Genomic DNA, 26706 nt, shown 5'->3' with positions numbered 1-26706 from the left:
TGATATATATAAACATATATATATATATATATATAAACGAAAAAAGGAAAATTAGTAAACGCGTATATCATATCATTAAATGAAGAGAAATAATGGAAATCGAATTTTCTACATAAATAAATAACGCTGAAGTTGTGTGTGTGTGTTTACCCTAATTCTCATCAAAAGAAACTAAAAAGCTTCTTCTTCTCTCTCTCTGTAAACAAACAAAACAACGTACAACAATGGTTTCTTCTTCTTCTTCTTCAATGTTGGCTTCTTCTTCTTCTTCAATGTTGTCGGTGAGGAACAGAAGGTGTTTCAAGAAACACCGTTCGCTCTCTTCCGTATCAAAGAAGACAACAAATCTTGCTGCAAGAGAAAAGACCATGTTTAAGAAAGCATCCGAGCTTTCGATCCTTTGTGATGTCGAAGTCTGTGTTATATACTACAACCGCGATGGAGAACTCGTCGGGACATGGCCGGAAGATCAATCCAAGGTTCGAGACATGGCAGAGAGATACAGCAAACTCAACGATAGCGAGAGACGCAAGAAAAGCACAAACCTTTCTCAGTTTCTGAATAAGAAGACCGACAAGAAGACATCTTTAGATATCAATGACAAGAGATTCTCTGAGAAACTTTTGGAGATGGAGGCTTCGTTAGAGAGTAATATACGGGTGTTACAAGATCAGCATCTTCGGGTGTTACAGAACCAGTCTCAGACAGAACCCCTCGATCAGAACCCTTTGGTGTCTTCCCCCGGCTTCTTCACAACATTGATGAGCGGTGGTGGTGTGTCAAAAACAGAGCAATACCTATCGACGCCTTCATCGACTCAACAACTTCCCATGGTGATGATGCAGACACAAACCCCACCACCACTTGTCCACTTTGATGATCAGTTGTTTGCCGAGTGGAATCCGTCGTCTTTTTCTTTTGCAGAAGATCCATCATTGATGTTCTCTTCTTTTTACCATTGAAGAATATTAGGTCTTTGACTTGGTCAACGTACGGTTTCTTATTTTCTATTATGTATGATTTGATTACGACGAAGTTAGATTATGATGAGTTTGTAACTCTGTGGCCGATTTAGTATATTTAGGGTTTGTTATGAATTTTTGTATGTTATCATCCTTTGAACTGTATGTTTTGCCAAGTATGAATGTATTTTTCTCTTCAAGTTCTAACATAGTCTTTGCCAAGTATCTACTTTTGAAGTTGTTCGTTTAGTACTGCTTTTGTGTCTTTTATGTCTCGATCGGGTAAAAGTTTTTTTGTCTAAATAATTTACTAAGTGGGGTGAGAGAGTGAGGCATACAGATTGAAAGTTCTTTTTCACTCTTGATACATACGCAAATCTTTCAACAGTAATAAGTCACGATGACAAACTTAATTTAAGTATTTGACACCACAAATTACACATTCAACAACTTTGGCCTAGTATATAGAACTTCGAACTCAGTAGGAGCAACGTCGTGTTGTCTCTTGAAACCATCATAAATATCTTCAGATCCTTTGACTAATCGAAAATATCCCCAATCTCTTTTTTTAGCAGTCCCTTAACCTGTCAATGCCAAAGTAAAACACTATCAGAGGTTATGAAAGGTACAACAATGAAACAGAGTTTGTGCAATTGTGAAATGGAATTGTGGATTAAAAAAAGAAAACTGTAATATTTTGCATGATCGAAACAGTTTTGCTGATGTCTCTTGTTTGATTTTTGTTTTAAAGGTTGACTTTGGCTTAGGATATTTAGACGAGACTTTGAAAGATTTGGTCACCAACTTCTGACTCAAAGGGGGAAAAAAGAGAAATTAAAGGAGTCCAATGATGATAAGCTAACCTGTTTTGCTGAAAGTCCGATGCCTTGCAAATCATCGAGCTGCAATAGAAAATACAAAAAGCTTACATACACACCAAAACTTTACATTATAACTAAAGGCATGCTATTTTAAGTCATATCAACAGTTCACTGTTAATCCATTGTGATAGAGATGCAACTTCTCATTTGTAAAACACTGTGGCACTTACCGTGTGAAATGGAGATTCATCGCGGAGCTCAACTATGTAAGTTGCTCTTTTCTCGCCAATACCCTGTCATTCATCAATATAGGCCACAAACAAGTTAGGTACTAAACTATAAACAAGCAGTTAAATATTTGAAAATTCTGATTAAGCTAGTCATCTCACCTTTAACTTCTTTAGATCTTCCCTGTAAATACACAAGAGAAGAGAAAAGCCTAATTTAGTTTTACTTCTTTATAAACCAATATAGACAGGATTTCTAAATAATAATGACACAAACATACATGTAAATTCAACTGATTACACATTTACACCCGAAGACATTACATCAAGATTTGGAAAGCTTCTAATACTCAAAAAGAAAGTTTATTTATGTGTATTTTGTGTTTACCTTAAGAAAATTTTAAAAAGAAAAAAAAAACTTACTTTCCAGCTGTGTTTATGAACTTCAGGTAATCTCCAACAGCAGAGTTCTGTACAGAAACAAAAGATGCATTATGTCAATTATAAGGTTTATGTTAATTTCAATGAAAAGACAATCTTAATCAAAACTTGTGAACTCTTTTTACCTTCAGTTTAGAGCTGTGTGCGCTATATGTCTTCCAAGGACTGCAGTCAACGTTGGAAGGCATAGTTTTCTCAGGCGTTCTTAGCTCTAGACTGACAACAGCTTCAGCAGTAATATCACTGTGCTCTGATGCTTCTTCTGCCTGAGATTCAGTAAAGGGAGTTTGATATTTCTCAGGTACTGATAGTTGGTTTGAGAATTTGCATATCGACTTCAAATTGTTTGACAGATTTTGAAGTCGGATGCTAAGCGGTGGTGATGCACTTTCGTTGCCTAGCAAACTGTTGTTTTCTTTGTCCAGGTTTTCACCTACCATATAGAGAAAGACCAGAAATTGAGCAAAAGGTTTCATTGTATTACTTTCATAGATTAATGTCACACGACTCACAACCTACCTTCATTAACCACCAGAGGGAGATCTTCTTCAGTGACTGAATTGTTGTCATCCCTCTCTACGATTGGTGCTGCCATACGAAAAAATAAATAAGTTAACTTTTCCTTTAAACCAGACTCTTCTTTATCAACTTTCCTGTCTCACCTTTGTCTGCAAAAGCATCATCACATTGAGTGGCTCCTGAAACCTTTTCCTCATGTTTCCGGGGTGTCTCCTAAAGATTAATGGAATAACTGTTAGACTAATTATACCCAGATGTTGAAACAAAACATAGTACCTATACAAATTACCTTATCTGTAGTGTCAACAACTTCAGAGCTTAAAGAGACACTTGTTGAATAGCTCTAGAAATGAAAAGAAGTAAATATTAGGTATTCTGACCAAACTGAATTTCATTCTTTAAATTTGTTTTGCATCAGTCTGAGATGCAGAGAAGTTGCAGAAGGAGAATTTACCGGTTCCATGGCTACTGCAGAACATGAGTAAGCCAGAGAATTCTGCAAAGAAGTCAAAGCCAACCGTGATCCACTGAATGTAAGTAATGTCTTGCAAATTTTCATATTGACGTTAATAGAAATTATTACCTCTTCTACCAAAGAAGATTGAGAATCTGTAACAGTAAAAGATGAACAGACTTCCTACAATAGCAAAAAAAGAGTTTGTAAGTAAAGCCTTAGTAATATATAGCCATGCAGCTCCTATTAGTTCAATATCGCAGATACTTACTTCTTTCGATGAGGAGGCTTGAACGCTAAAGACAACCTTCGAGGTGGAGATTTCCTGCATCAACATAAACACAAGTATCATTTGAGGTGAGAAAAGAAACCGAAGAGAGTTACTCTAATATCCAGAACGAAGATGCTCTACCTTTTTAAGTGTCATCTTTGCTTTGCCTTCCATCTACAAAATCCACAAAAAAAAATCTGACTAAACTATTTCTGAATTTACAAGGGTAAAAGCGAAAGTTGAATTACCTTCTTAGAGATATTTTTACATTTCGCTGAATCATTCGCTTCACCAAACAGTTTCCTTCAATCATTGCAAAAAAAAAGAATCATCATTTTATGATGTTGTAAAACTGAACAACAGAACAGATGAAGGTATAACAAGGATATCAAGGCTTAAAGTTGATACAAAGCTGGTTCTGAAAGATTTACCTTGCTTTAAGTGCAGAAGCAGTAGTGTTGATTTTAGTCTTTCTCTCTGTCACATTTCCCCTTAGCACTGTCTGTTTTCTAGAAGTAGCAGACACAGTCGAAGGTGTCTGTCTCCTTTGAGCAGCAGAGGATAGTGAAATAGATTTTTCAAGACCGTTGATCTTCTTCTTAGTAGGATTAGTCGTGGCTCGGTTACCACCTTGACAGATCCGTGATGCTAAGTTTAGCATGTAAAAGGAGTCTTGGCTAAATTCCCGGGGCTGAAACAAAAAAAGGGTTAGCATCGCCAGCAATTACATTCAGTTAATCATAAACTGAAAATAAATAACTCAAAAGCAAGCAAAGTGATCAACCAAACAAGTGATCAGCAATGTTCTGTTGCATCCTTGTAAACAATCCTTCAACATGCGAGTGAGTTTGCTCTCCCGATATGGTACATGAGATTCATTGGCATTGAGAGCATACATGACATTCTGTAAAGCATAAATCGACTTATTTATCCTGGCAATCTCTAGAGGAGCTAAGGCACTGTTTTGTTTCCTGGAGTCCTCATATCCTGTTAGAGGAAGACAACACCCATCATATGCTGACACAAAATAATCACGTAGAAAAGATCATTAAAATGTGAGATTAAAAATAGTCAACCTGCCATATCAAGAAAATTCATCCTCCCATGAGAGTCTGCATTGGCACTGGTAACATGTATCATCACACCTTTATGACTCCTAACTGGAGGGTCACTACTCAGCTTCTGAGTTTTCTTGAGACCAAAATATAAGTTGTGGAATTCTGAGAGAGACTTGACAGGTACCTGTGAAAACCAGAAACTTTGAGTAATTAATGATGCTGCAAAATCCGCATATCTCAAGACTTATGCTAAAGAACACTAAATATGACTTGCCTGTGAAAGTCCCTTGAGTTGAATTTTCCCTTGTGCACCTTCTAGTACAGTAACAACTCGCTTTTCTTGGTCTAAGAGATCATACACAGTTTCCTGAAACACCTCGTAAACCGATACAGAAACTGAGTCTCCTCTTTCCTCAGCCATAGATAACATCTCAGACATTGTAAGGACGGCTAAACCAAACTCCCTCTCGTTACCCTACAAACACCATGTTCGTACATCACTCAGTTAACATTTTCATCTATAGACTATAGTGATAATATCACAATCAATGCTTTGAATACCTGGATTAGGTGTGTTTTTCCGCTACTTCTTGCTCCATGGGCAATAACATTAGCATCTGTACCCTCAAATACACTAGAGATAAGCGGTGTTATCTCCTTAGTGAGAATCAAACCTGTAGTTTCACTCTCTTCGTAGCAGTAGTCCAATTTATACGAGTCTTTCGAACTGTCACAAACACACACACAAAAAAAAAAAGACTTACTCATTAATTAGGCTTGAACAATTGCTAATCCACTACAGACTGAGAATCTAAGTGTATATATATATTCACAGTGAAAATTTTGGTGTCTAATGATGCCATATCTCCATAACACAAGAGTTGATATAAACAAACCTTATAGATTAAATCAAACAGTTCCATGACAAAATCCGATAAACCCAACTCAAAATCGCAAATGAATTCTCAACAAAACAAGTCAACAACAAATATAGATAAAGTAATCGAAGAAAATTCAGAAATTTAGATTAAATTGAGAATCAAAATTGTAGTCGAAACTCGAAAACCTGGAGATGCAACTCATTTCGGAAATTGTAACCAACCAAATAGAGGGGGAAGAAGTGAAATTACCATTGAGCTCCAAAAGAAATCGTAACACTCTCACCCACCGGCTTTTGGATCAGTATTGATCCTGTTGACGACGGATCCGTGGAGGGTTTAACCCTAGCCACAACCCGAACCAGTTTCGTCATCTTCGTCTCCATAATCTCAAAATTTTAGGTTTTTTTTTTTTCTCTCACTGGTAGAATTCGAAATTGAACAAACAAAAGAGAATCTCTTTAGATAAAAAAGGGAGAAGAAACGTTCTGAATCTGAAGATTTTTTGTTTCCTATGAGAGAAAGAGAGAGAAATGAAATGAGCCCGTTAAGTAAAATTTTCAAATTCTAGAAGTCTGTCTGGCTCCTTCGATGACTCCGAAATTGGTCCTACCTAGGCGTATGTGAGAAGCTTACACACAAAAAACGATACCGTTTTCGAAATGGGGAATAAACGCACCGTTTAGAGGGTTCGTCTTTATTTGATTGAGACCAGGTCCATTTAAACTTAAGAAGCCCAATAGTAAGCCCAATAGTAAACCTTTCTGTGAAGTCAAATTAGGGTTTTATTATATATCAAATGAATCATCAGGATCTTGAGCAGCCCTAGTCGTTTCGTCTCAGTCACTCTGTCCAGCCGCTGGGTGAGTCTCTCCTTCTCTCTCTCTGTCGATCTCTCTGAGCTCTTCTCGTCTCTCTTCGTTAGATGTTTAAGAATTTTGCGTTATTAGTATTTAAATTTTTTTTTTTCCATTGAATCATCATGGATCAATTGAAGCTTTGGTGTGTGTTGATTTAGTTGAATCCACAGTTTTTTTTTTTCATTTCGAGCTTTTTGCTTTGAATTTTGTTAGGATTTTGTATAGCATTTGATTCTGCAAAAAAAATTTTTGTTTTTGTTGATCATGCTTTAGTAATTTAGATTAGTCTAATCTGTATCACTTGTAATGTGTTTGATTATACTCATTTCCTCCATTGATGTAGTTTTTGTAATGTGAATTCTCCTAATTGCTTAACACGATTAGGTTTGAAAGATACGATCTTTTTGTATTCTCTTGTTCTCATGTTGTAACTTTTTGTATTTTTTTATTGTTAGAAAAATGAAGCACAACAACGTTATCCCGAGCTCACACTTTCGCAAGCACTGGCAGAACTATGTCAAGACTTGGTTTAACCAGCCTGCCAGGAAAACAAGGAGACGTGTTGGTTAGTAAAAATTTCTCTTTTTGGATCTTCTTTCTAGTTAAATCATTTGCTTACTTACGGTTTCAGTTGTCTACTTGTGAAGTAGAGGTCTCTCGTCACTTATGTCTCCTTTTTGCGTGATGTGTTTTCTCAGCTAGACAGACGAAGGCTGTGAAGATCTTCCCTCGTCCAACCTCTGGTCCTCTCCGCCCTGTTGTGCATGGTCAGACTCTTAAGTACAACATGAAAGTTAGAGCTGGAAAAGGATTCACTCTTGAAGAGCTTAAGGTCTTAATTCTGGAACATCTCTCTTCTTTTGGCTGTTATCTTCTTAAGATTTATAGAGATGATAATAATTTCTTTATGTGTTCATCAGTCTGCTGGTATCCCAAAGAAGTTGGCTCCAACTATCGGAATTTCTGTTGATCACCGTCGCAAGAACCGTTCTTTGGAGGGTCTTCAATCCAATGTCCAAAGGTTAAATACTTACAAGGCTAAGCTCGTTGTGTTCCCTCGCCGTTCCCGTAAAGTCAAGGTATTTGATATATCTTCTGCCTCTTGATTCTTGTGTTCTTGTTATATGTATGTAACAATTTGGTGTCTTTGTATTTTAGGCTGGTGATTCTACCCCAGAGGAGCTTGCTAATGCTACTCAAGTCCAGGGAGATTACATGCCTATTGTTAGCCAGAAGGCAGCCATGGAGCTAGTGAAGGTGAGTGCCGATATGAAGGCTTTCAAAGCTTATGACAAACTCCGTCTTGAGCGAACAAATGCACGCCATGCTGGTGCCAGAGCCAAGAGGGCAGCTGAGGCCGAAAAAGAAGAGAAGAAGTAAAGATCGTTGCTTTAGAAAATTAATCATTCTTGAATTCTTCTTCCTCTCGTTCTTACTTTTGTGTAAGACTCTGTTTTTTCTTTTTGGTGCGCGGTTTATCAATACTTGGGTCTCGAATTTTTCTGGTACTTGGGTTTTCTAAGTTTATGAAATATAACGAGTTTGGGAGTTTTATAAGCTAAAAACTATGGTTCCTATTATAATCTGTATAAATGCATTTAGTTGGACAATTACAAAAAGCTTGAACAATTGAGAACTAATATAACCATACCATTCGTATCAACCAATGTTCATAACATAATCCAACCGTGGGGGGTTATTAAAATTGGATTGACGTAACTCCGATGTTATCATCTGCAGTGAAGAGCGCCTATGACTAACCAAGGCACCTATAACATATTGCACTGAAGTGTAAGTATTAGTAACCACAACAAAAAATTACAAAATGATACAATTTAGAGTTCTGATCATCACTGACCAATACTGTAAACGTAATGGCCATCCCATTATTCTCTTTTATTTTTATTATTTAGAAACAAAATACAAAAAAGTTAAAATACTTTTCTTACTTTAGGTCTTGAACCTCTGGGAGATCTTTCCAACTCCATCTCTACACTCCTCAGCGACTCTCTTCACCTTCTCGGTTACCTGAGCTGTTCCTTTCCCAACTTCCTCAGCAGCTCCTTTTGCCTTGACAACGGCCGCATCTCTCATTTCTCCAGTTCGCTTTCCTAAATTCTCCGCGAATTCCTTCAAAATTGTAATCCACGATCGTATTTTCTCCATCACAATGAAGATCACTTCCCGGGATTTTCCTCCCACGGTTCCAGCCATCTCTTTCAGCTTATCCATCAGGGTTTTGGCTCTCTCCTCAGTTTCTTCAACCGACGATTTCTCCAGACTGTTTAGTAATTCACTTTGTTCAGTCTCTCCAATGCTCGTCTCTTGAAGGTCTTTATCAACAACAACTTTCAGTCCATTTGTTTCCCATCGCTTTCTTGCCTCTTCTAAAGCTTTTCCTTGTTCTTTAGCTCTCTTTCCTTCCTCCTCAGCCCACGATCTGAACAAACAAACAAATGATGGGAATATGGTTATGGACAGATTGAAAGTTTTATACAGTTGTACTCATGGGGTCAGATATCAGAATTATGATAGAAACTTTTGACATTATAAAAGTAATGAGTTTAAAGTACCTGGCCATAGACAGGGCTTTTCGTTCAACTTCCAATTCATACTGCAACTTTGAAATCCGCTGGCTCTCTTCTTCAGCCTCTTTTCGAAGATTGGAAACCCTTTCCTTCTCAAAAGATATCTCTGCCTTGTTACTCATCAAATCCTCCAGCTTGTCTTCTGCTTCGCGTCTTAACCTTGAGAGCACCTCCATTTCTGACTCAACAGCAGCTCGTTCTTTCACCAAGGCCAGATTCTCTTCCTCTCTCTTTTCCTTCAGCTGCTCCAACTCCACTTTCGCTAGTTCCGCCATTTTCTCGACCGCTTCAATCTTTTCCCGTTCCACGGAAAGCTCTTTCTCAAAGCTGGCATTGACGTCTTTTTCTACTTCCGCAACAAGGGCGTTATGCGCAGACACAGCTTTTTCAGCCATCGATTCTGCTTCTATACGTGCCAATTCCTCACTAACAATATCGGATGCCTCACCACTTGAAAGAGCAATGGCAGCTTGTCCTTTGGTGACTGGTTTTTGAGGCTGAAACAATCTTGTACAACCTAAAAAATGTGTGTGCATTTATACAAAAAGGTAATGAATGTGCAAGAAGACATATTTTTAAATGTGAAATCTACACATACCAAATGCAAGGGCAGCGATTCCTTGTTCCCCAGTAGATAAATCTGCGATAATAGCAGGCAATGCATCTGGGTTTATCTTCTCGATGTCAATGAAACCCGATAGTTCATACAGCTTCTGCATGATTAAGCGAATTAATGATTATTTGCAATCTTATGAGAAGTGAACAAAACCAAGCTTAATATCCAACCTGTTTATCAGCTTCTGGAAGCTGTCGTTTCTCCAAGGCCATTTTCCAGCTTATAAGATCCTGGCGTGAAAGAAGGCTGCGTCGGACCAGAAATAAGCTTAACTTATAGAAATAAAATACATCTGAAATACCAAAGTATAGTCAAAAGTACAAAATATAATAATATTCTAGAAACAGAATGAACAAATATTTATGCCGATTCATTTCATGAGAATATTGAAAATGCAGCACTGATGTCATAAAGAGAATTTAAGGTATCCCGCAGCATTATTTATATGTTTTTATCAATGCGATATACATATCCAGAATTTCTTTTTGACAAGCTGGATTGAGTTTCTGGCAACATAAATACCTTTCAGGGGAAAACAGGACTGTGCGTTCAACATCGTCAAGCAGATCACGGTTAGAAAGCTTGCTCGTGATGAGTCCCGCTTCTGCCAACCCTGAAAAGAGTAAACGGAATTTAGCTTCATATGTTATTTTTACTTTCGGGTAGAATTTAAAATTCGGAGTTCATCTTAACCTTGAATGGATGAGAAATCAGGGTCTTCTGGAGTAACATCATCGAAAGCAAGCTCAGTAACATTCTCTATATACATAGCAGGATACACTTTTGAGGTTGTGGTTCTGCAAAAAGTTGAAGAACACTCATAAATGTATGAATTTCACTTTTTAATACCAAAGACAAAACAGTTTAAAACCATCAGATACACTAACACTATCACAAAAGTATACCTTGATAACGCGCTGCTGGCAGAAACCAGCCACCTGGCATATTCTCTGCGAGTACATAGACTACTAGGTTGGGTGTCAGTTTCAATGACCTGAAAGATGGGACACATTGAACTATAAGCTGCAAGATGTATAAGCGCCAGAACTATGCAAAGCTCTACATCAACAAACATAGCACGAGGGTCTTGTACAACATAAAAAAATAATATTTACCTTCAGAACTTGCAAAGCTGCAAATGCTTGACACTGGACCTGATCAGCAGCAGCGGGGACAAGAATCTTTCCAGGATTTACTAGAACAGACATAAAAGGTGCAGGAATTCCTGCAGAAGAAAATGCACTTCCACCACTCGGTATTTCCAAAGGCAGTCCGTTGTCGAGCTCATCTTGACTATTTATGTTTAGTTCATCGTTTACCCCATCTATAGATTCTGGCACAGGAGTTTTCGAAGCTTCAGTTTCTTTCATCGTATCTATGTCTGAGACTGATGTCATATTTCCCGCAGCCAAGTATTCGGGTGTTTCGTCAACCTCAGGAAGCTCCTCAGTTACAGTCGAGAGTTCTGTTCCCGTGTCATCTAGTGGAGAAACCTCAGGAAGCTCCTCAGTTTCCTTCTGACTGTTAACACGATTTTCAAAATCAGACACATTGGTTGGTTCAGTGTTAGGAAGGCTCTCTGGATCTTCAGTAGTTGGATTTTCCGCGTCCGCAAGATTACTACTTTCTGAATCTAGAAGAGTAGGCTCACTGGATGAGTCTAACAGAGACTTAGATTCAGAAATTATTTTTTCACTTTCTATTGTCTCAAGATCAGTTTCCACATCGATCATCACATCTGCCTCAGGCGTATCTTGGGGCATCCTTTCAGTAGCATCTGTTTCATCAGGCATGTCACCATCAAATGGCGAAGTCCCCTTACCAAGTAGTTTATCTTCACCAGACCCTTCATCACCTTGCTGAGCTGTATCATTCTTTTCTACACCCTTACCCTCGTCCTTAAGACTGTTTTCCTCACTGTTATCTACCTTGATCTCATCACTAGAAATTTCATCAGACGACTGAATCATACTCTCCTGCTGGGAAGTCAACGAATGCATCTCCTGTTTCTTTGTTCCTGCACTCAAAAGATGATTGCCCTATAAATCAGTAACAATAACTTCTGAAAGAGGCACTTGAAAGAGCTTGAATAGAAAGAGTATTACGCTTGTTAAAAGATGCTGCTGCATAGCTTAGCCCAAGAAACAAAACGATTCCAGCAACTCCAGCCCCAACTACACCTGAAAGCCAACTACTTCCAGATTGTTATTAGTCCACCAGAAAACCGGTAAACTATATACAGCTTCAGATAGAGAAATCAAAATGCTAAAAAGTCTTAACAAAAGCTCCATCGTAACATACATTGAACCATTTAGAGAATGTGCACTGATCAAACAACCTCTGAATAGCTAACAAAGTATCAAACAGAGAAAAAGAGGCACACTGTTCATGAACTCGTTCTAAAGATAAGTGTATGCATGCACCTCCTCCATAAGAACAACAACACTCATGGCTCCTAGAATTACTCTTATTATCAAGTATGCATTATCATCAAATGTGTAAAAATCATACAATCACCAGCTGATTTAAACATCGAAAACTCCGAATATCACACTTGATTTATCTCCGGATATACCTTCAATCAAACTCTTCTTCTTAGCTCTAGCAGACTTTTTATCATCGTTACCGGAATCATCCCACCCAGCCAAGTTATTAGCCGACGACTTTGAGGAATCCGATCCGGTCCACGCAGCATCGACTTCAGGCTTCTGCGAAACACAGACGACAACTCCACAACCCGATTTCCTAGCTAATCTCGACGGTCGTAAGTAAACGGCGCGAGAATTCCGACGAACGCTGGAGCTAAAAGCGAGACGGAGCTGGAGGGAGGAAGGTGTCCACGTGGCGGTCGCAGAAGCCATGGCTTGTTTTTGGAGTAGAGAGAGAGAGAGAGGATAAGAAGATGATTGACTGGTAGAAGAAGAAGAAGTGAATAATAGGAAAGGAGGATTAGGGTTTAGAATTAGAGTAATGCGTATCAATATGTGTGTGTTCGTTTCGTTACCAGAGGCGTTGGAGAGTGATGAGCCTCACACGGACACAAACACACAGACCACACCTAACCACCACCCACCTAATAATAACTTTGAAAATTGCTTTCTTTATTTTTTCCAAATTTCCATGTTTTACAAATGGTTTAGGTACTTTATCATCATCATTAGGGGATTTATACTTTTCTCTACTCACAGAAGTACGCATAGCTTTTGATATTTTCGGCAAAAAACATCAAACCTTTTTTATATTACCAAAATATCAAGAACGTTTAAGTAAACTACCGAATTGTTCCAGTCATTTGCTAGTATTTACAAAAGTACGACATTAAGAAAACTTTTTAAAAGTAAAAAAAACCCTAAGAGTCTGCCGTAGCTGTTAAACATTCGTACTTCTCCGTTGCCTTCTTCAACTTTTTCACCAACCTACGCTTCTTACTATTCTCCTCGGCGATCTCCTTCTCAGCCTTTCTCTTTTTGCCTCTTGCTATTTCCATTCGCACCAATGCCTTCTCTTGCTTCTCCGTTACGGTTATTGGAAAATGAACTTCCGGTGTACTGACACAGCACAAGACACAAAATAACCAAAGATCACCAACACTCCCAATAACCAAAGACAGATAACAAAAGAAAGCAAAGATCTGCAAGGTTTAAAGGATAAGAAAGAAAGGGCATGTACCAGCAACCAGAGTATATGAAACCGTTTTCTCTGGCGATCACACCATCTAGAGACACAGCGTCTCCATTGATGTGAGGAAGAGCTGCTTCAAGATCCTCTGCGGTCTCATATACCTGCAACTCTCCAAAAATCCCATAGAATAGCGTCTCCCTAAGCCCATGACCCGAGTTTGATTGTATATCCAGCTCCTCTGAGTTTAAGTGTATCATGTTCACAGCGTAGCCTTTGAAACCGGGAATAGGATCTCCATTCGGCAGGTAAGTGTTCTCCATGGCTAATCTCTTCTGAGGATCATTCTTCACAAGTCCATTCCTCCAAGGTCTGCATGTTTTGAGCCGGAAAACATTTGACAAGCTATAGATTAACAAGAAATCCAAAAGTCAAACGGAGAGTACAAAAATATGTACCTGGTTGCATCAAGACAAATAACAAGAAACCGATTGGTGATAGTTCGTCCGTGGCTAGCTGCTTCAGATTGAAGCTTGCGATACTCATCGCTTTTCTGTCCAAATTGTGATGATTTGCACACCAATGAAAGCATTGTGTCTTTCCCCAAATATTCAGACAAAACCCTGTCAGTCATACCAAATAAGTTACGAAATTGAAGATTTTCCCCAAGCGTAGACACTATGAATATGATCAGAAAAAATCTGTACCTGCTAAGGGAGGTGGAGGCAACTGAACCGAGAAGCGCTACAACGCCAAACATTCCTTTGTTTGACAGAAAAAAAGACTGTGGAGGTGGAGCCTCTCTGTACAGACAGCAGAAAACCGATGCTGCAGTGTCATGATGCTTCTCTTCGATTTGTTTCATCATAGATTCTTTTGTGGATAGGCATTCTGGGAACGATGCACCAAGAGGTTCCAGAGAAGCTGAGAAGAAATTCACATGAACATGGATAGTTCATAAAAAGAATGCAAAATAAAATAAAATAGCAGCAATGCAGCTTTAAACCCCGTCAGAGTTATCAAAACATCGGCAAATCAAGATACTAGTTACCTTGCAGCGCACTCAACTCTTGCTCAGCATGTTCATGTTCAGCCTGCAAACTTTCTAGGTGCTTATCTACTTCAAATCGGTATTCTTCGTATGTATTGATTTTTTCTTTTAAGCTCTACAGGAAGAAAGGAATATTTTCAATGTGGCTGAGATAAACTAGGAATACAAAAGCTAGATCATTCTAGATATTGTTTGTCTTTCACTAAGGCATAAATGAAAGAGAAATATCAATATTTTCCCACTTAAATAGTGATGACCATACCTCAGCGTACTGTGCCATATCCATCAGGCTAGTTTGGCTACTGAGAGCCAATGAAGATGACCTAATGGCCAACACTCCAATCTGTGAACATGGAGTCAGCCCTGGATTTGTGATTAAAGGGATTCCTGATTCAGGTGGTGTAGTCGTCCTTGGATAAGGTGTTGAATACCCAGTCCCTTCTCTTTCATATGAGGAAGCAGATGTTACCTGAGTCTGAAAATCAAATACAGGAAAATCAATATGAAAAAGCGATTTAACATAAACATGAACTGAAAATTATACCCATAGTAGAAACATATTGCAATATATACAAAATTCACCAGTTACTAGTTAGTACCTTTAAGCTCAAATGCAGCTCAGGGTATCGCGAATGGAACACCCTGAAAGCAAAGACACCCTCGTTCTCTGGGAGGGAAAGAGAAGGAACTCTGCAGGATCCATGGACAAAGGCATATCTGATTTCGCTCTCAACGCTACTTGAATCAGATTCAATGCTCATTGTATGGAACCACCCAGATTTTTCGTCATGATGGATGCTAGCATCCAAAGAACCCTCTGAATCCGTCACTTGGAAGATGAGGTTCACGAGATTTGAACCAGCAGCACAGCATTCGGGCAGCTGATCAAAACAAACAATTTCAGGAATAGAGTTAGTAAAGAGACAAAAGCTTGTTGGCAAGGAACAAAACCAAATTGTGCCAAAAGAATATTTACCTCTTTTACAAGTCTTAGCTCTCGTTCCTCAATTTGAGACTCTTTCCTGAAGATAACTTCATTACCATATATTACGGACAGTGATACTGTAGAGAAACAAAGACACTTGACAATCAGCAAATCATCAAAAGAAAAGAATGACACCAGAAAAATATTAACTTGAAGAGACCACGTAACCAGATTTCCCATAGCCTTCTGTGACTTTAAGAAGGCCAGAGAGATCAATGCAGCCACGACCATCAACCTATCAAATGATCAAAGAAGAGTAAATTAAAACCAAAACGCAAACCAAACTGCGTCATCCATATAGTGTTACAATGGTGAGAGCATGGTATACTACAAAAATTCACTCAACAAGTCAGACAAAGACTCCTTTGCTTTACTAGAATAAACTTCTCACACCTTACGGTTGACGCCCATCCAGTCGTCGATACGGTACCCATCAATATGTATCAGAACATCGGTCCCCTCTGCAACATGGTTATTATATCCATCGAACATCTGCATGAAAATTATGGTCAACTTGATTAGAAGGAAAAACTAATTACTGCAAAACAACGTGCATAGGCCTATATTATATACCTCAAGGATAAAATCTTCAACAGTAGAACCGGGAAGCAAATTATCCAAAGCCTTGGGATTATTCACAGCAACTCGTTCCGGAGGCCCGGGATTAACTGAAATAAGAAAGTTTCGTTAAGGAAAACAATTTATACATATTAGAAATACTATTGGTTCATTTTGCATGTCCTTATAATGTCAGTTTGATAAATAGATATACAAAGCATCGAGTATACTCCCCAATTACATAACCAGCAGAGATCTTCAATTTTTTGGAGTTCTATAAAGAGTGAAGAAATTACAGAAAGCTCCCTAACTTAGAGTAATAACTGAAAGATACACTCAGGCTCCGGCTCTGAGTTTGTTTTGGGTGCGCAAGTACAACTTCGACGAGCCTTTTGTAATTTTAGATATGAGCTTCTGCAAATAGACATACATAGACCAATACTAAAAGCTTACCTTTACAAGCAACCGAGACAGAAAAAGGCTTGTCCATTGCGCGTATCTCTAAGGTTGCTTCGTAAGTTGGCCTGATCTGGTCTAACTCACCAGTCTCAACGAGCATATTCTGCATTAGACTCAGAAAATCTCGAAATGATCTAGACTACCCAAAAAGATAACCACTGTGAAACGCTAAACTGCCTACACTATGGACTGTATTTCATTATTATCTGTGTCCTCACTTATAACATTAACCAAAATATGATCATACCATCAGTGCTTAAAGCATGGAAGAAGCAAGATACCTCAATTTTAAGAATTGATCCACTATCTATCAGGTTGGCCTCAATTTGATCAATGTTGAGTAGGAATCTAGGGTTAGCTTCCAGTTCAACTTCCAGGCTTGGAACAGTAGTGAAAGGGATCCGGTTTTTGTACTCATCAAAGCAAGTGATACGGAATGGTGGAAGAGAAGAACCCACCCTGTAGAAACACCATTATATTGATCAAATTTGACAATCCAAGATTTAAAGTGAGGGAAAATGATATATATATATGCCATTTTTTAAATGATTAGGAGTCTTACTGAACATTGCATGGAAGGGACTCCAGATTATCGTCAAGTTCCCACCTTGCTACCTTTGAAGAAGGCCTAACAACCACCGTTTTGTTGCACTTGATCGAATTTCCCTGAAGGTAAAGCGTTTGGGCAATTACATTATATGATTACTTGAAAATAAACTGGCAGATAAAACTGCAAGGTAGAAGTCTATCAGTTTAAATTTATCAAACGATCCTTTTATATATAATTTCAGATACAAAGAGAAGAGTGTAGAAAGTTACTTACAATGGAGAAAGAAAATTTGTGAGTGCCAGCTTTCTTGAAAAGGTTCGGTAACTTGGACCCAAGTGAAAAAATGTAGAGACCACTAATCCCTTTACGAGATGTAGGACACAAGCGCTGCGAATACACAGGTTTGACATTCTTATCACTCGGTTTCATATTTGTGTCTAGCAATTTTACTACCATGACCATTTCGTCATCCATCTTAACAATATGTTTCTGTTCCAACTTCAACTGGTCCAACTTCTTGGACGGTGTTGAAGACGTGAAGCATGCAGGTCGGACAACTGCTACAATCTGTTTTGGGGGAGCTCGCCCAGCACGCACGGAATCACCAACTGGTAATTCCTGTAACATATTGATACGTAAAATGATACTCTACGTGATAAGCTTGTACGAAAGGAAAAGGTGCTTAGTTTTGTGGGGAAAAAAATGGAGACAAAAGTGCTTCTTTCTCATTTATACATTTTTGCACGCAAAGGCAGTTGGTATCAAACTCTATTACCCCATCAATACTAAATAATGACTTTAGTTTATACTATATAATGAAACGTTCATACCCCATCAATGCCAAATTCTCTGCAATCTCTCTCATCCAGCAAATCAATTTTTGACGGTGCCTTTTCCTGTTGCTTCTCAAGTTTTCTATTCCATTCGTTTGCATCTACAGGTAGGCATTGTACAAAAACATTTCAGATTGAAAATTATTTGCTGTATGCAGAAGAGGAGAATAAAAATATATACATATAAAAAAATTAAGAATATGGGTAATAGTTTAGTGATTGACCTTTCCAGAGTCGATTATAGTGATTGGTAAAGATAAAGACCTCCCAATTTCCAGTTTCGAAATTCCATCAATGATTGAAAGCTTGCATCCCTCACTCTCAGGGCGATCGATAAGCCTAACATTAAAGCTATATGATACAGAACTAGCCTTGAATATACAGAACTAGTCAAATGATGAAAACAAATCACCTGCATAAAATCCGAGTATCCCCTGCGCAGAAGACACATAAAAACGACAGCTCAGCTGCAGCGACTACAGAAGACTATTCAGTTTGTAGTTTAAAAGATGGTGTAGATGGGTACTAACCGCCTGCTTCGTCCTCAAACCCTCTATTAGAAAATAGTCAATGGTGGCATACACATTGTTATTGTGAACCCCTGCACAAGCTCCTCTCAGAATCTTTATATTCTGACCACGTTTCCATGACATTCCTTTTCTCGTAACTACCTTGTGCACCCTCACAGCTACAGCTCGAAAGCATTGGAGGTATGAGCACCCAATTCATAGAAGGAGATAAAGATGAAATATATGGAAAAATGCATCTAGCGAAATCCTCCAGTGTCTTTCTACTACAACATCAACGTTAGTAAAAATATTTGGATATATGGAAAAAATAGAAAACATGCATCGTAAGGCAATAGCTTTTCAAACAAAGTTCATTTAACTTCCATGAAAAGCTAATACATACCATCACGCGAAATGACAAGGGCCTTTTTATCCAGTGATCCAACAATGAGGACAGCTTCATCTTCACCCGACGCAGCTTCTTCATCATGGGTATCATGCATCTTCAGAACCCAATCTCTAAAATTATCGTCAACTTGTGCGTAGCTGACATTCCTTCCTTCTTTAAAAATCTCAAAGCTGACATCTGTAAAAACAAGAATTCGTTATGATCTAACTACAAGATAAGAGGGGAAATCCATGATTGCAAAAGGATTTTAAACTGACCATCATCCTTCTCTTTTACCGTCGGTTTATTACCAAAATTTCTTAGAGCTACTGAGAAAGGATTTTGGCTCGCAAGGTCGGTCTGTAGAAAGCTTATTCAGTGATCAGATGATAATAGATATGTTAATATAATACTATAAATTAGTGTTTACTCACTTTGGACGGCGTTGGGCTAAAACCAGCATCCAAATCTGCAACCACAAAGAGTGCACATTCATAAATAAAATAAAAAATTTAAAAGAAAAATAACACAACTGAAAATGTAAGCACTTTATACCAACAAAGCATTTTACTCTTCGGAAGCCTTTCTGCAAAGTAGACGCTCTGTTTCCTCTCACCATAAACGGTATTGAATCCTACACGTATTTATTGATAAAACAAAAAGTTAAATTCTTGTTTACAAGCATATTCAGCGAACTTTCAAAGTACTGCACACCATAATTTATATGATAATGGTGACAAGATAAGACTAACCCAACGGACTTCTGGAAGTAGACGACCAAGCCTTCTTACTGAAACACGACCAAAAGTTTGGAAACTTTCAGAAACCTTGCATCCTTCCTCTTCTAAACTCTCCAAAATTTTCTCAAAGCTTTCTTTTCCCTGCAAAGCTTCTAAAGTGTTCAGTTCTAGAAGGTAACCAAAGGCAATGTTTGCTTCTTTAGGAAAGAATGTTATACCTGGACGATTGGAAAATAAACAAACTTCAGGCGAGCATTTGCCTTTTGGGTTGTCTCTGGAAAAACAAATATACAGTCAGAATCCAAATAAAGAGATTATTCTTGGGATTGCTATTTTTGTGCCTCAGTTAGGGCGGCATTTCAAGAATTCCAGTTTGAGAAGATTTAATATGCGTTGGCTAACCACAAGAAAACCATCACTGCATTTTCAATATAGGGAGCTTTAGAAATTTCTCAAATTCACCGAAAACAAAAATACATCTTCATTTTCATGACATTACTTTCAAATAGACTTCCTACCAGATACTTGAGGCAAAATCAGCAAGGAGCTTAACTCATAGTCATAGGAAACATCGTGATCCGAAGAGGGGTTTTTACCTTTTCTTTTCCCACCGGAGAGAGTGAATCGAATCTCAAATGAATATACTTGACCCGTGGAGTGTAGGTTGGTAATGGCAACCTCTCCACCTGTTATCTCAGCTAAATCTTCCCCATTGACCTGAAAAAAATCAAGAGGACCCGGAAAAGAGTATAACCAAGAACACTTTCAGTAATCTATCTTGGGATAGTAATAACAAACCTGAAACATAGTTCAGCTACAAATGATAATCTTAGTAATATTAAACGAGATTCAAAACTGATTAGCTAATGACGATAATAACAAACCTGAAACACTACAAGCCTTTCAGTTCTCCCAGTTTTGGAGAGTTCATCACACTACAGGTTGATAAAGCAAATTAAAACAGTCACATTTTATTAGAACTAAAAAAAGACTCAACAAAAAAATGGTCAAAAGCCATAACTAGAAGAAAACATATAATCAGAATCTCATGCATTTTTCTATATTTATAACCATTTCGGGAATCATTTGACCCAAGTAGACAATAACGTACTCTGGTGAAGGTTAGCATGCTTTAAGAACTATTAAAGCCATCAACAAAACTCCGAGAAATAAACATGGATTATGACCTATTGTATTATCAATAGCCAAAGAATACCTGGATGTAAGGAAAGTAAATATCCTTAAGCCTGATGTCAAATTCTGATTCAAATATCTCAACCTAAAAAGAATATAGATCAGCAGTTAGATAGGCAGTTGATAACATATGAGAATAAATTAGAAATTATGAAGATCAAACTTTCATAGGAGTTGAGAACAACACCATGCGGTTTCCGCACAATCTCTAGATTCTAGAACACACATAATACTTCCGCTATAATCCAAGATGAATGTTATAATTTGATAAATGACTATCATTGAAGTAGGTGAGTAACAAATTAACAACATAACCTCAATTAAAAGCGACACAATTTAAGATATCAGACTCGTTCAGAAACAAGAACGTTTTCCCACAAAAAGTGAACTGATACTCCATTTTCACAGCATCTCTGACAATAGAAAATATGTTCAACTATATTTTGTTCTGCATCTCTGACAGTATATAGAAGATTATTTTTTCACGTCATATGGGGGAACAAGGGAAGAAATTTTTCAACAAGGGTGTACCTTTGTAAAGCTTCCTTGAGGCGATAACTTCATTTCCTCCTCCGATGGGTCCCTCATGCCACCATCAGTCTATACAAGAAATTCAGAATTGATTGTTTATGAAACACTGATGACAACAAGAAAACATAAAGATTATGAATCATATTACCTTCCAGTTTTTTCCCAATATAGACCGATTGTCAATCAAGGCTTCTTTCTTAAACTGCAAAGTGAATACTTTCTTGGACTCTTTTGTCTTAGAAGACACCAAAGTACGCCTGAAAGAGAAGAGAGTTAGACACAACAAGAGAATGTAGACAACCATATGTTGACCTTAACAGTTTTGGGTAAACAGAAGCTGAAATCGTACCTTCCCAAGAACATAGAAGCATAAGGACCTCCATATCCGAACATCCCATAGTATGGCTACATAGAAAAAGAGTGAATCTTTCTTCAAAAACAGTTAAATAACAGACAGGCATTGATACAGAAAGAACAGTCCAAAGTGAAACATGCCTACAGAGTCGTCCATATTTTGACCAAAGGTAAATATTCGTCTAGCTACTTTAAACATAAAAGTTAGAAATTGCAAGCAGAAAATGAATCTTTGCGATTAATGAATTACCTTGAGGTATGGTGGATCGCCTCCAATAGCATCGGTTTTTTGAGATCTATGTAATGACGCCCCAATCTTACCCCTGCACAATTTGAAACAAATTTGAAGAATGTTCAACAAATTTGAGTAAAGAACACTTGACTGCAATATCAATCTTAATAGATGACTATGTTGAGTTGTTTGTTCTGTAAAACAATTTTCTCAGTTCATAATCATAATCCACGTTCTGTGAGCATTTAAATATAATTGAAGAAACAATCTCACCATTTATCAATAGAATTTTGCTCACTACTGTCCATTCCTTTCCCGGTATCAAAGACTGTAATCCGGTCAGCAGAAATATCCACACTAGAAAATAATCACATGAGTTGAAGGAACCAGTTAATAATCACTCAGTGGTTGTCATCTAACCTCCTAATATAAGAACATACCTAATCAGTTTCCGAGCTCCTTCACGATAAGGCCACACAGCTTGCAATGAATTGTCCTGTTAATCAAGCAACAGAAAAATTAGGATTCCATATCTGAAATAAAGGAGAAAGTTAACAGATACAAACTCCAATCTCATCAACAGATCCAGAGAATTAATGTCAAAGTTATGTGACTAATTGAGAGTAAGTTAATCTATTTGTGAAAAACTGTCGTATGGGAAACAATGTGAATCCCTAGAAACTTTGGAAATCAAAGTCAAACAATGTGTGCCTATACAACAAGGATAAAGTATTGTGCATCGGTTTGCCACAAGGCACAATGTCCATTTTGAACCAACACGAAACACTTATCCATTAGGAAACATAATCTTTTCAGGTAATTTTACTAAAACACTTACTATTAGATCCGCGAGAGCTGTCTCAAAGCTATACTTTTCAGGTAGTTCTTTAAGAAGATCAGTATCAGGTGTCAAGTCCCACAAGTTCTGCAAAAACAAGTGTGAACCATCACAGACCAACCTAAGGAGACAATGAGATAGCAAGCATATATGTTTCAGAATAGTAATACTGACCTCATACATGGTGGAAGCTATACCAGAACCGTCCTGATCCAGAGATAGAAATTGAGGCAGAAAATATTAGAAATAAGAAGTGGAAATAATTCAAGCACATATCTCAGTGCAAAACAAATTTGAAATCATTTTGTAAAAGACTGGAACGAAGAACTCACATGGAGGCGTATTATATGACAAATGTTCGGCTTAAAGGCAGCAAAACGAACAACGGCACTCATCTTCTCGCCATCTGACTCAAGAGAAAACTTTCCGCCTGAGTTCCAATCAACCCTCGTCCTCTTAGACAGCAAAAGACAGTCTTTCCTAGCATTATCGTACTCCTTCTTCACCAGGTTGACAAAGTTTTGCATAGACATCTTTGGAACGGGGTTACTAAGTGTGAGTTTCACACTAGTGCCGTTAGGTAGAAGAACCTTGAAGCTGTAAAAGATATCTTCATCTTCATCGTCAGATAAAATCAATGATACTCTTCACTGATCGTCAGCTACTCATCTGAAATGCGAAGACAGAAACAACATGAAACTGAATAACTTTGAATTGAAATCAGGATTACAGTGGAAGCTAAACATGGAAATCATTGATTACAAAGAACATTAATGGAATCAGTGACACAGCTATCGAATGGGAATGTATGAAAGATTGCTTTTTAAATCATCGATTTAAAGAACTACCAATCAAATACTTGTTCTACACTTTTCCTAAACATTAACACATGTACACTCAATCTTGCACATAACATGAAAATGTAACAGGCCAAATCTGGAAACGCATTGGCTTCTTAAAAATAAAAGTAGCAAATTAAGTAAGAGAGTCTCGAAAAGGAAGAAGAAAAAGACAACACTGCAAAGATATTGAAGAAGACAGGGTAAAAAAAAAAAAAAAAAGGGTATTTTGCAAAACAGAGACTTTTATTCCAACCAATTCTTAGGGTTTAGTAGTCAATCAATTCTCCATCAAGCTTCAAATTTTGAGAAAAAGTTAAAACCCAGCAGCAGCAACACACAAAGAGCGAGAGAGAGAGAGAGTACCGTAGGTTAGCCGACTGATTCCTCTCAGACAAAACCCAGGAGCCAAAAATCTGAGAGAAGAAGGATCAGTGTGGATCAGAACGAAGAAGAGGAATAAAACACTATCGTGTCAGGTGTTTGTCGTTATAGAGATCATAGAGCCGAGAAAGTGTAAATAACTAAACAAATTTGATAACTTGGTAGAGTGATTATTAGCTTACCCAAAAAAAAACAAAAAGTTCAATTTTTTCTTAAGAGAAACGAGAAAAGTTCAGATTTTTTTTAACAATAAGAAGAATCAGAACACATTTCTCTAATAAGTCAAGCGGAGAAATAAGGAAAAAAAATGTAACCAAGGAAAAAAAAAATCAACTTTTTGAGAAGAAACAATGGAAGTGATGAAGGAAGGATGATATACTTTACCTTTAGAGTGACTCTCTCTGTTATCAAAACCCAGAAGAAGAATAAGAAGAAGAAGGGGAAACGAAAAAAAAAGTGTTTTTGTTTGTGTTGGTGCGGGATTCAGCACCCCGACATACCGAACTAAACCAGAAGTATTAATTGATTGTTTAACCAGGAATCCGGTTAGGGGATCAATTAGGTCATCAGGAGTTAATTCGGATGAAGCATAATCTTGGAGAAGAAGGAACCGACATCCACTTCGGCACGGCGACCGGCTCAAGGAATAAGGCAGTTTTCCATATATCACTTCGTCTGTTAAGGAAAGTTAATATATTTAGCGATCTACGAATATGTATAAATAAGGGGAGACTTCTCTATTGTAAATCATCCAGAATCGAATACAATAACCGAGTTCTCTTAGCAATAAATCCTAATTTCTTTGAGTTCTTCTTCTTTACTTCTAATTTCAAGGTTTAGATCTATTTTCTAGAGAGGTTATCTTATTGAATTTGTTTCCCCTCTTAAACAAATTCATTGTAGAAACCTAGTTTCTACAATTGGCGCCGTCTGTGGGGACGCAAATCGTCTCTAGAAAAGTTACTCTCTAGGAAACTCTCCCTAAAGAAACCTTGCGATAATGTCTTCCATCGTCAACGAAGTTTCCGAAGCAAACCGCACAACTTCCGACATGCCCGATCTCACAGGCATCACACCTTCTCAGGACAGCATCGCAACACTAGGCAGTGCATCGACCAGGCCTGTCACTGCCGTGTACTCTCGTCACCGCGTGAACGCAACGGCAAACCTGTCCCAAACCTCCACCGAACTCCCAGTCGGGGTCAGATCTGAAGGGGAAACCAGCCAAGATGCAGGGCGAACTCGCGAAGAGCCAGTCAACATCGACACGGAACCCTCCGATGGAAAAACCCATAACGAGGCAGATGCTCGCGCAATAGAGCAACAGCTCGGCGCAGAAAACGGGAACCTCCCTGTTCATACCACGCCAGCGGTCCAGAATCCGCAGGTCGTATCCATGGAAGACTTCAAAATCTTGTTCGGCTCCATGACGAAAGAGATCTACCAGATGATCTCCGATACCAACCGCAGAGTCGACGCCGTCGTAACCCAGACAACCTCATCACAAGTCTCCGCTGAACAATCGCCAGCACCCGACTTAGGCGGTCTCACTCGTCGTCTCGACTTTTCGGATACGCAATTCAAGCGGAAGAATCCTCCCCCTCGGACCACGTCAAGTATTCGACCGATGAATCCAAGCTTACGGATACAGGAGAGCTCGGACGCCCCGGGCACCCGCATCGCAAACTCCATGCCTTGCCTCGAACTCGAGGAAATCAAGTCGCAGATTAGCGGCATGAACACGCTCCTCCATCGAGCTATCAGCACAGCCCCGGAGATCGATAGGATTGTCGAAGTAACTCGGCAATCACCCTTCACTCAACGGATAGCACGGGCTGCCATTCCGAACGTCAAGCTGAAGCTTCCGATCTACCAAGGAGACAAAGATCCGGTCCAGTTCATGACATCTTTCATGGCGACCATGTCAAAAGCATGATTCACCGACGAACAGAGGGACGCCGGTTGCTGTCAGCTATTCGTGGATAGCCTTTCCGGTCCTGCCTTGGTATAGTTCACGAGGCTCGAGCCAAACTCGATCGACAACTTCGACCAGTTGTCCAAGGCCTTCCTCAAGAACTACCGAATCCTCATCGAACGAGGCGTGACAAGTTCAGATCTATGGGAGATGGCCCAGGAACCGGGGGAACCCATCGCCAGTTTCTTGCACAGATTCAAGGAGAAACTGACAAAGGTCAACGTCCCGGAGGATGCAGCAATGGCAGCCTTCAGAAAGGGCCTGATCCCTGGATCACCGTTACGGAAGGATCTCAACATCCGGGAACCCAAAGATCTCGATGACGCGCTGCATCGAGCCTTCAGATTCGCACTCGACGAAGAGGAGGAACCTCGAATAGCCGCAAAAACCAATGACGAACAACCGTCGCACCCCCCTAAGGCTAAAAACCGGGTCGAATACCACGTACCCCGCAAGCACCACGAGCCTCAGGATCGAAAAAAGGGCGTCATCCACGCAGTCTCCGAGGTGGACGGCCAAGAGAAGCAGCCGTCTGACCCGAAGGAACTCTACTGCGATTTTCACATGTACCCCGGTCACTCTACACAAGAGTGCGTCCACCTGAAGAACTACCTGTACGCAAAGTATCTCTCTGGCGAAGTCGAAGCTACTTATCAGCCAAAAAGTGCCCGTGGAGGCAGAGGTCGCCGAGGGGGATGGCGCGGAGGACGATCTAACCGAGGCCGTGGTGCAGGCAGCGGACGGGGCTATGGTGGACCACCTAACGCAGACCAACAGCTGGCCAACCAAGCACCCATGAATCACCAGGAAGAAGCGCCCCAGGTAGACGAACTACCTGGCCCTCCCAAGCGACAGAGGGGGCAAAACCCGGAGCGGGTCAATTCCCCTCCCCGTGGACGAATAACCATGATACTTGGTCCACCAGAGGACTGCCCAGACTCCGTTCGCGCACTAAAAAAGAGGGCACGACAAG

At 39.1% G+C, this 26706-nt stretch overlaps 4 protein-coding genes and 1 pseudogene across 14 annotated transcripts; 2 read left to right on the top strand and 3 right to left on the bottom strand.

The window, feature by feature from the left end:
- Window positions 1-284: 284 nt before the first annotated feature.
- Window positions 285-1058, top strand: LOC104772509 (agamous-like MADS-box protein AGL53 pseudogene; annotated as a pseudogene).
- Window positions 1059-1297: 239 nt separating this feature from the next.
- On the bottom strand, window positions 1298-6246 carry LOC104770761 (kinesin-like protein KIN-10C). The gene is made up of 20 exons (XM_010495218.2): window positions 5884-6246; window positions 5315-5480; window positions 5028-5228; window positions 4772-4937; window positions 4480-4682; window positions 4127-4386; window positions 3944-3998; window positions 3837-3869; window positions 3696-3749; window positions 3554-3607; window positions 3425-3466; window positions 3260-3313; window positions 3114-3183; window positions 2971-3039; window positions 2577-2884; window positions 2434-2480; window positions 2173-2194; window positions 2014-2076; window positions 1826-1864; window positions 1298-1546 (listed from the first exon to the last, which is right to left on the bottom strand). Exons 1-20 carry the CDS (start codon window positions 6015-6017, stop codon window positions 1502-1504), a joined length of 2085 nt encoding a protein of 694 aa, XP_010493520.2. The 5' UTR covers window positions 6018-6246; the 3' UTR covers window positions 1298-1501.
- Window positions 6247-6391: 145 nt separating this feature from the next.
- On the top strand, window positions 6392-8056 carry LOC104770760 (large ribosomal subunit protein eL13x). The gene is made up of 5 exons (XM_087504218.1): window positions 6392-6494; window positions 6947-7056; window positions 7190-7323; window positions 7412-7570; window positions 7650-8056. Exons 2-5 carry the CDS (start codon window positions 6951-6953, stop codon window positions 7869-7871), a joined length of 621 nt encoding a protein of 206 aa, XP_087360344.1. The 5' UTR covers window positions 6392-6494; window positions 6947-6950; the 3' UTR covers window positions 7872-8056.
- LOC104770758 (uncharacterized) lies at window positions 8041-12905 on the bottom strand. Of its 6 annotated transcripts, none has more exons than XM_087504217.1 (11): window positions 12271-12905; window positions 11801-11886; window positions 10811-11712; window positions 10601-10689; window positions 10389-10492; window positions 10218-10308; window positions 9866-9941; window positions 9678-9792; window positions 9065-9596; window positions 8441-8931; window positions 8041-8275 (listed from the first exon to the last, which is right to left on the bottom strand). In XM_087504217.1, exons 3-10 carry the CDS (start codon window positions 11693-11695, stop codon window positions 8442-8444), a joined length of 2382 nt encoding a protein of 793 aa, XP_087360343.1. In that variant the 5' UTR covers window positions 11696-11712; window positions 11801-11886; window positions 12271-12905; the 3' UTR covers window positions 8041-8275; window position 8441. The 6 variants fall into 6 exon arrangements, with proteins under 6 accessions (XP_087360343.1, XP_087360342.1, XP_010493516.2 ...); XM_087504216.1 differs by having other exon boundaries at window positions 8041-8260; XM_010495214.3 differs by having other exon boundaries at window positions 11801-11875; window positions 12271-12837.
- LOC104772508 (structural maintenance of chromosomes flexible hinge domain-containing protein GMI1) lies at window positions 12905-24218 on the bottom strand. Of its 6 annotated transcripts, XR_015592332.1 has the most exons (34): window positions 23741-23877; window positions 22868-23204; window positions 22710-22742; window positions 22536-22622; window positions 22138-22193; window positions 21971-22054; window positions 21716-21788; window positions 21461-21516; window positions 21260-21368; window positions 21112-21180; window positions 20603-20665; window positions 20271-20321; window positions 19983-20103; window positions 19605-19660; window positions 19399-19527; window positions 19202-19280; window positions 19081-19115; window positions 18925-19006; window positions 18662-18844; window positions 18276-18437; window positions 17974-18100; window positions 17747-17850; window positions 17190-17534; window positions 16929-17032; window positions 16648-16825; window positions 16361-16469; window positions 15923-16017; window positions 15743-15841; window positions 15518-15584; window positions 15341-15426; window positions 14964-15245; window positions 14627-14839; window positions 14365-14479; window positions 14211-14237 (listed from the first exon to the last, which is right to left on the bottom strand). XR_015592332.1 is itself a non-coding variant. In XM_019242224.2 (24 exons), the coding sequence occupies exons 3-23, from the start codon at window positions 23066-23068 to the stop codon at window positions 17988-17990; spliced, it is 1848 nt and encodes a 615-aa protein (XP_019097769.2). In that variant the 5' UTR covers window positions 23069-23204; window positions 23741-23790; window positions 24143-24218; the 3' UTR covers window positions 17743-17863; window positions 17974-17987. The 6 variants fall into 6 exon arrangements, 5 of the variants coding, with proteins under 5 accessions (XP_087360339.1, XP_019097769.2, XP_019097770.2 ...); XM_019242224.2 differs by lacking the exons at window positions 14211-14237; window positions 14365-14479; window positions 14627-14839; ... (7 more) ...; window positions 16929-17032; window positions 17190-17534 and adding exons at window positions 18162-18183; window positions 24143-24218 and having other exon boundaries at window positions 17743-17863; window positions 17974-18088; window positions 18280-18437; window positions 23741-23790; XM_019242225.2 differs by lacking the exons at window positions 14211-14237; window positions 14365-14479; window positions 14627-14839; ... (7 more) ...; window positions 16929-17032; window positions 17190-17534 and adding exons at window positions 18162-18183; window positions 23941-24135 and having other exon boundaries at window positions 17743-17863; window positions 17974-18088; window positions 18280-18437; window positions 23741-23790.
- Window positions 24219-26706: the final 2488 nt, after the last annotated feature.

This window comes from Camelina sativa, chromosome 20 (genome assembly GCF_030686135.1).
Source record: "Camelina sativa cultivar CO46 ecotype springtype chromosome 20, ASM3068613v1".
Classification (NCBI taxonomy): domain Eukaryota; kingdom Viridiplantae; phylum Streptophyta; class Magnoliopsida; order Brassicales; family Brassicaceae; genus Camelina; species Camelina sativa.
Note: the sequence above shows the minus strand (reverse complement) of the source record. Positions and strands in the feature narration are given on the sequence as shown.

Coding starts and splice junctions, on each gene's coding strand:
- LOC104770761 (XM_010495218.2), bottom strand. CDS start 6,017: ATGGAGACGAAGATGACGAAACTGGTTCGGGTTGTGGCTAGGGTTAAA. Junction 4,387..4,479: donor CATTGCTGATCACTTGTTTG/GTTGATCACTTT, acceptor TTTTTGTTTCAG/CCCCGGGAATTTAGCCAAGA. Junction 3,608..3,695: donor AAGCCTCCTCATCGAAAGAA/GTAAGTATCTGC, acceptor TTGCTATTGTAG/GAAGTCTGTTCATCTTTTAC.
- LOC104770760 (XM_087504218.1), top strand. CDS start 6,951: ATGAAGCACAACAACGTTATCCCGAGCTCACACTTTCGCAAGCACTGG. Junction 7,057..7,189: donor GAAAACAAGGAGACGTGTTG/GTTAGTAAAAAT, acceptor GTGTTTTCTCAG/CTAGACAGACGAAGGCTGTG. Junction 7,571..7,649: donor GCCGTTCCCGTAAAGTCAAG/GTATTTGATATA, acceptor TTTGTATTTTAG/GCTGGTGATTCTACCCCAGA.
- LOC104770758 (XM_010495213.3), bottom strand. CDS start 12,556: ATGGCTTCTGCGACCGCCACGTGGACACCTTCCTCCCTCCAGCTCCGT. Junction 11,713..11,800: donor AGCAGCATCTTTTAACAAGC/GTAATACTCTTT, acceptor TTTTGAGTGCAG/GAACAAAGAAACAGGAGATG. Junction 10,493..10,600: donor GCCAGCAGCGCGTTATCAAG/GTATACTTTTGT, acceptor AACTTTTTGCAG/AACCACAACCTCAAAAGTGT.
- LOC104772508 (XM_087504213.1), bottom strand. CDS start 17,390: ATGGATGACGAAATGGTCATGGTAGTAAAATTGCTAGACACAAATATG. Junction 13,937..14,020: donor GCCTCCACCTCCCTTAGCAG/GTACAGATTTTT, acceptor TATGACTGACAG/GGTTTTGTCTGAATATTTGG. Junction 13,686..13,771: donor ATTTGTCTTGATGCAACCAG/GTACATATTTTT, acceptor CAAAACATGCAG/ACCTTGGAGGAATGGACTTG.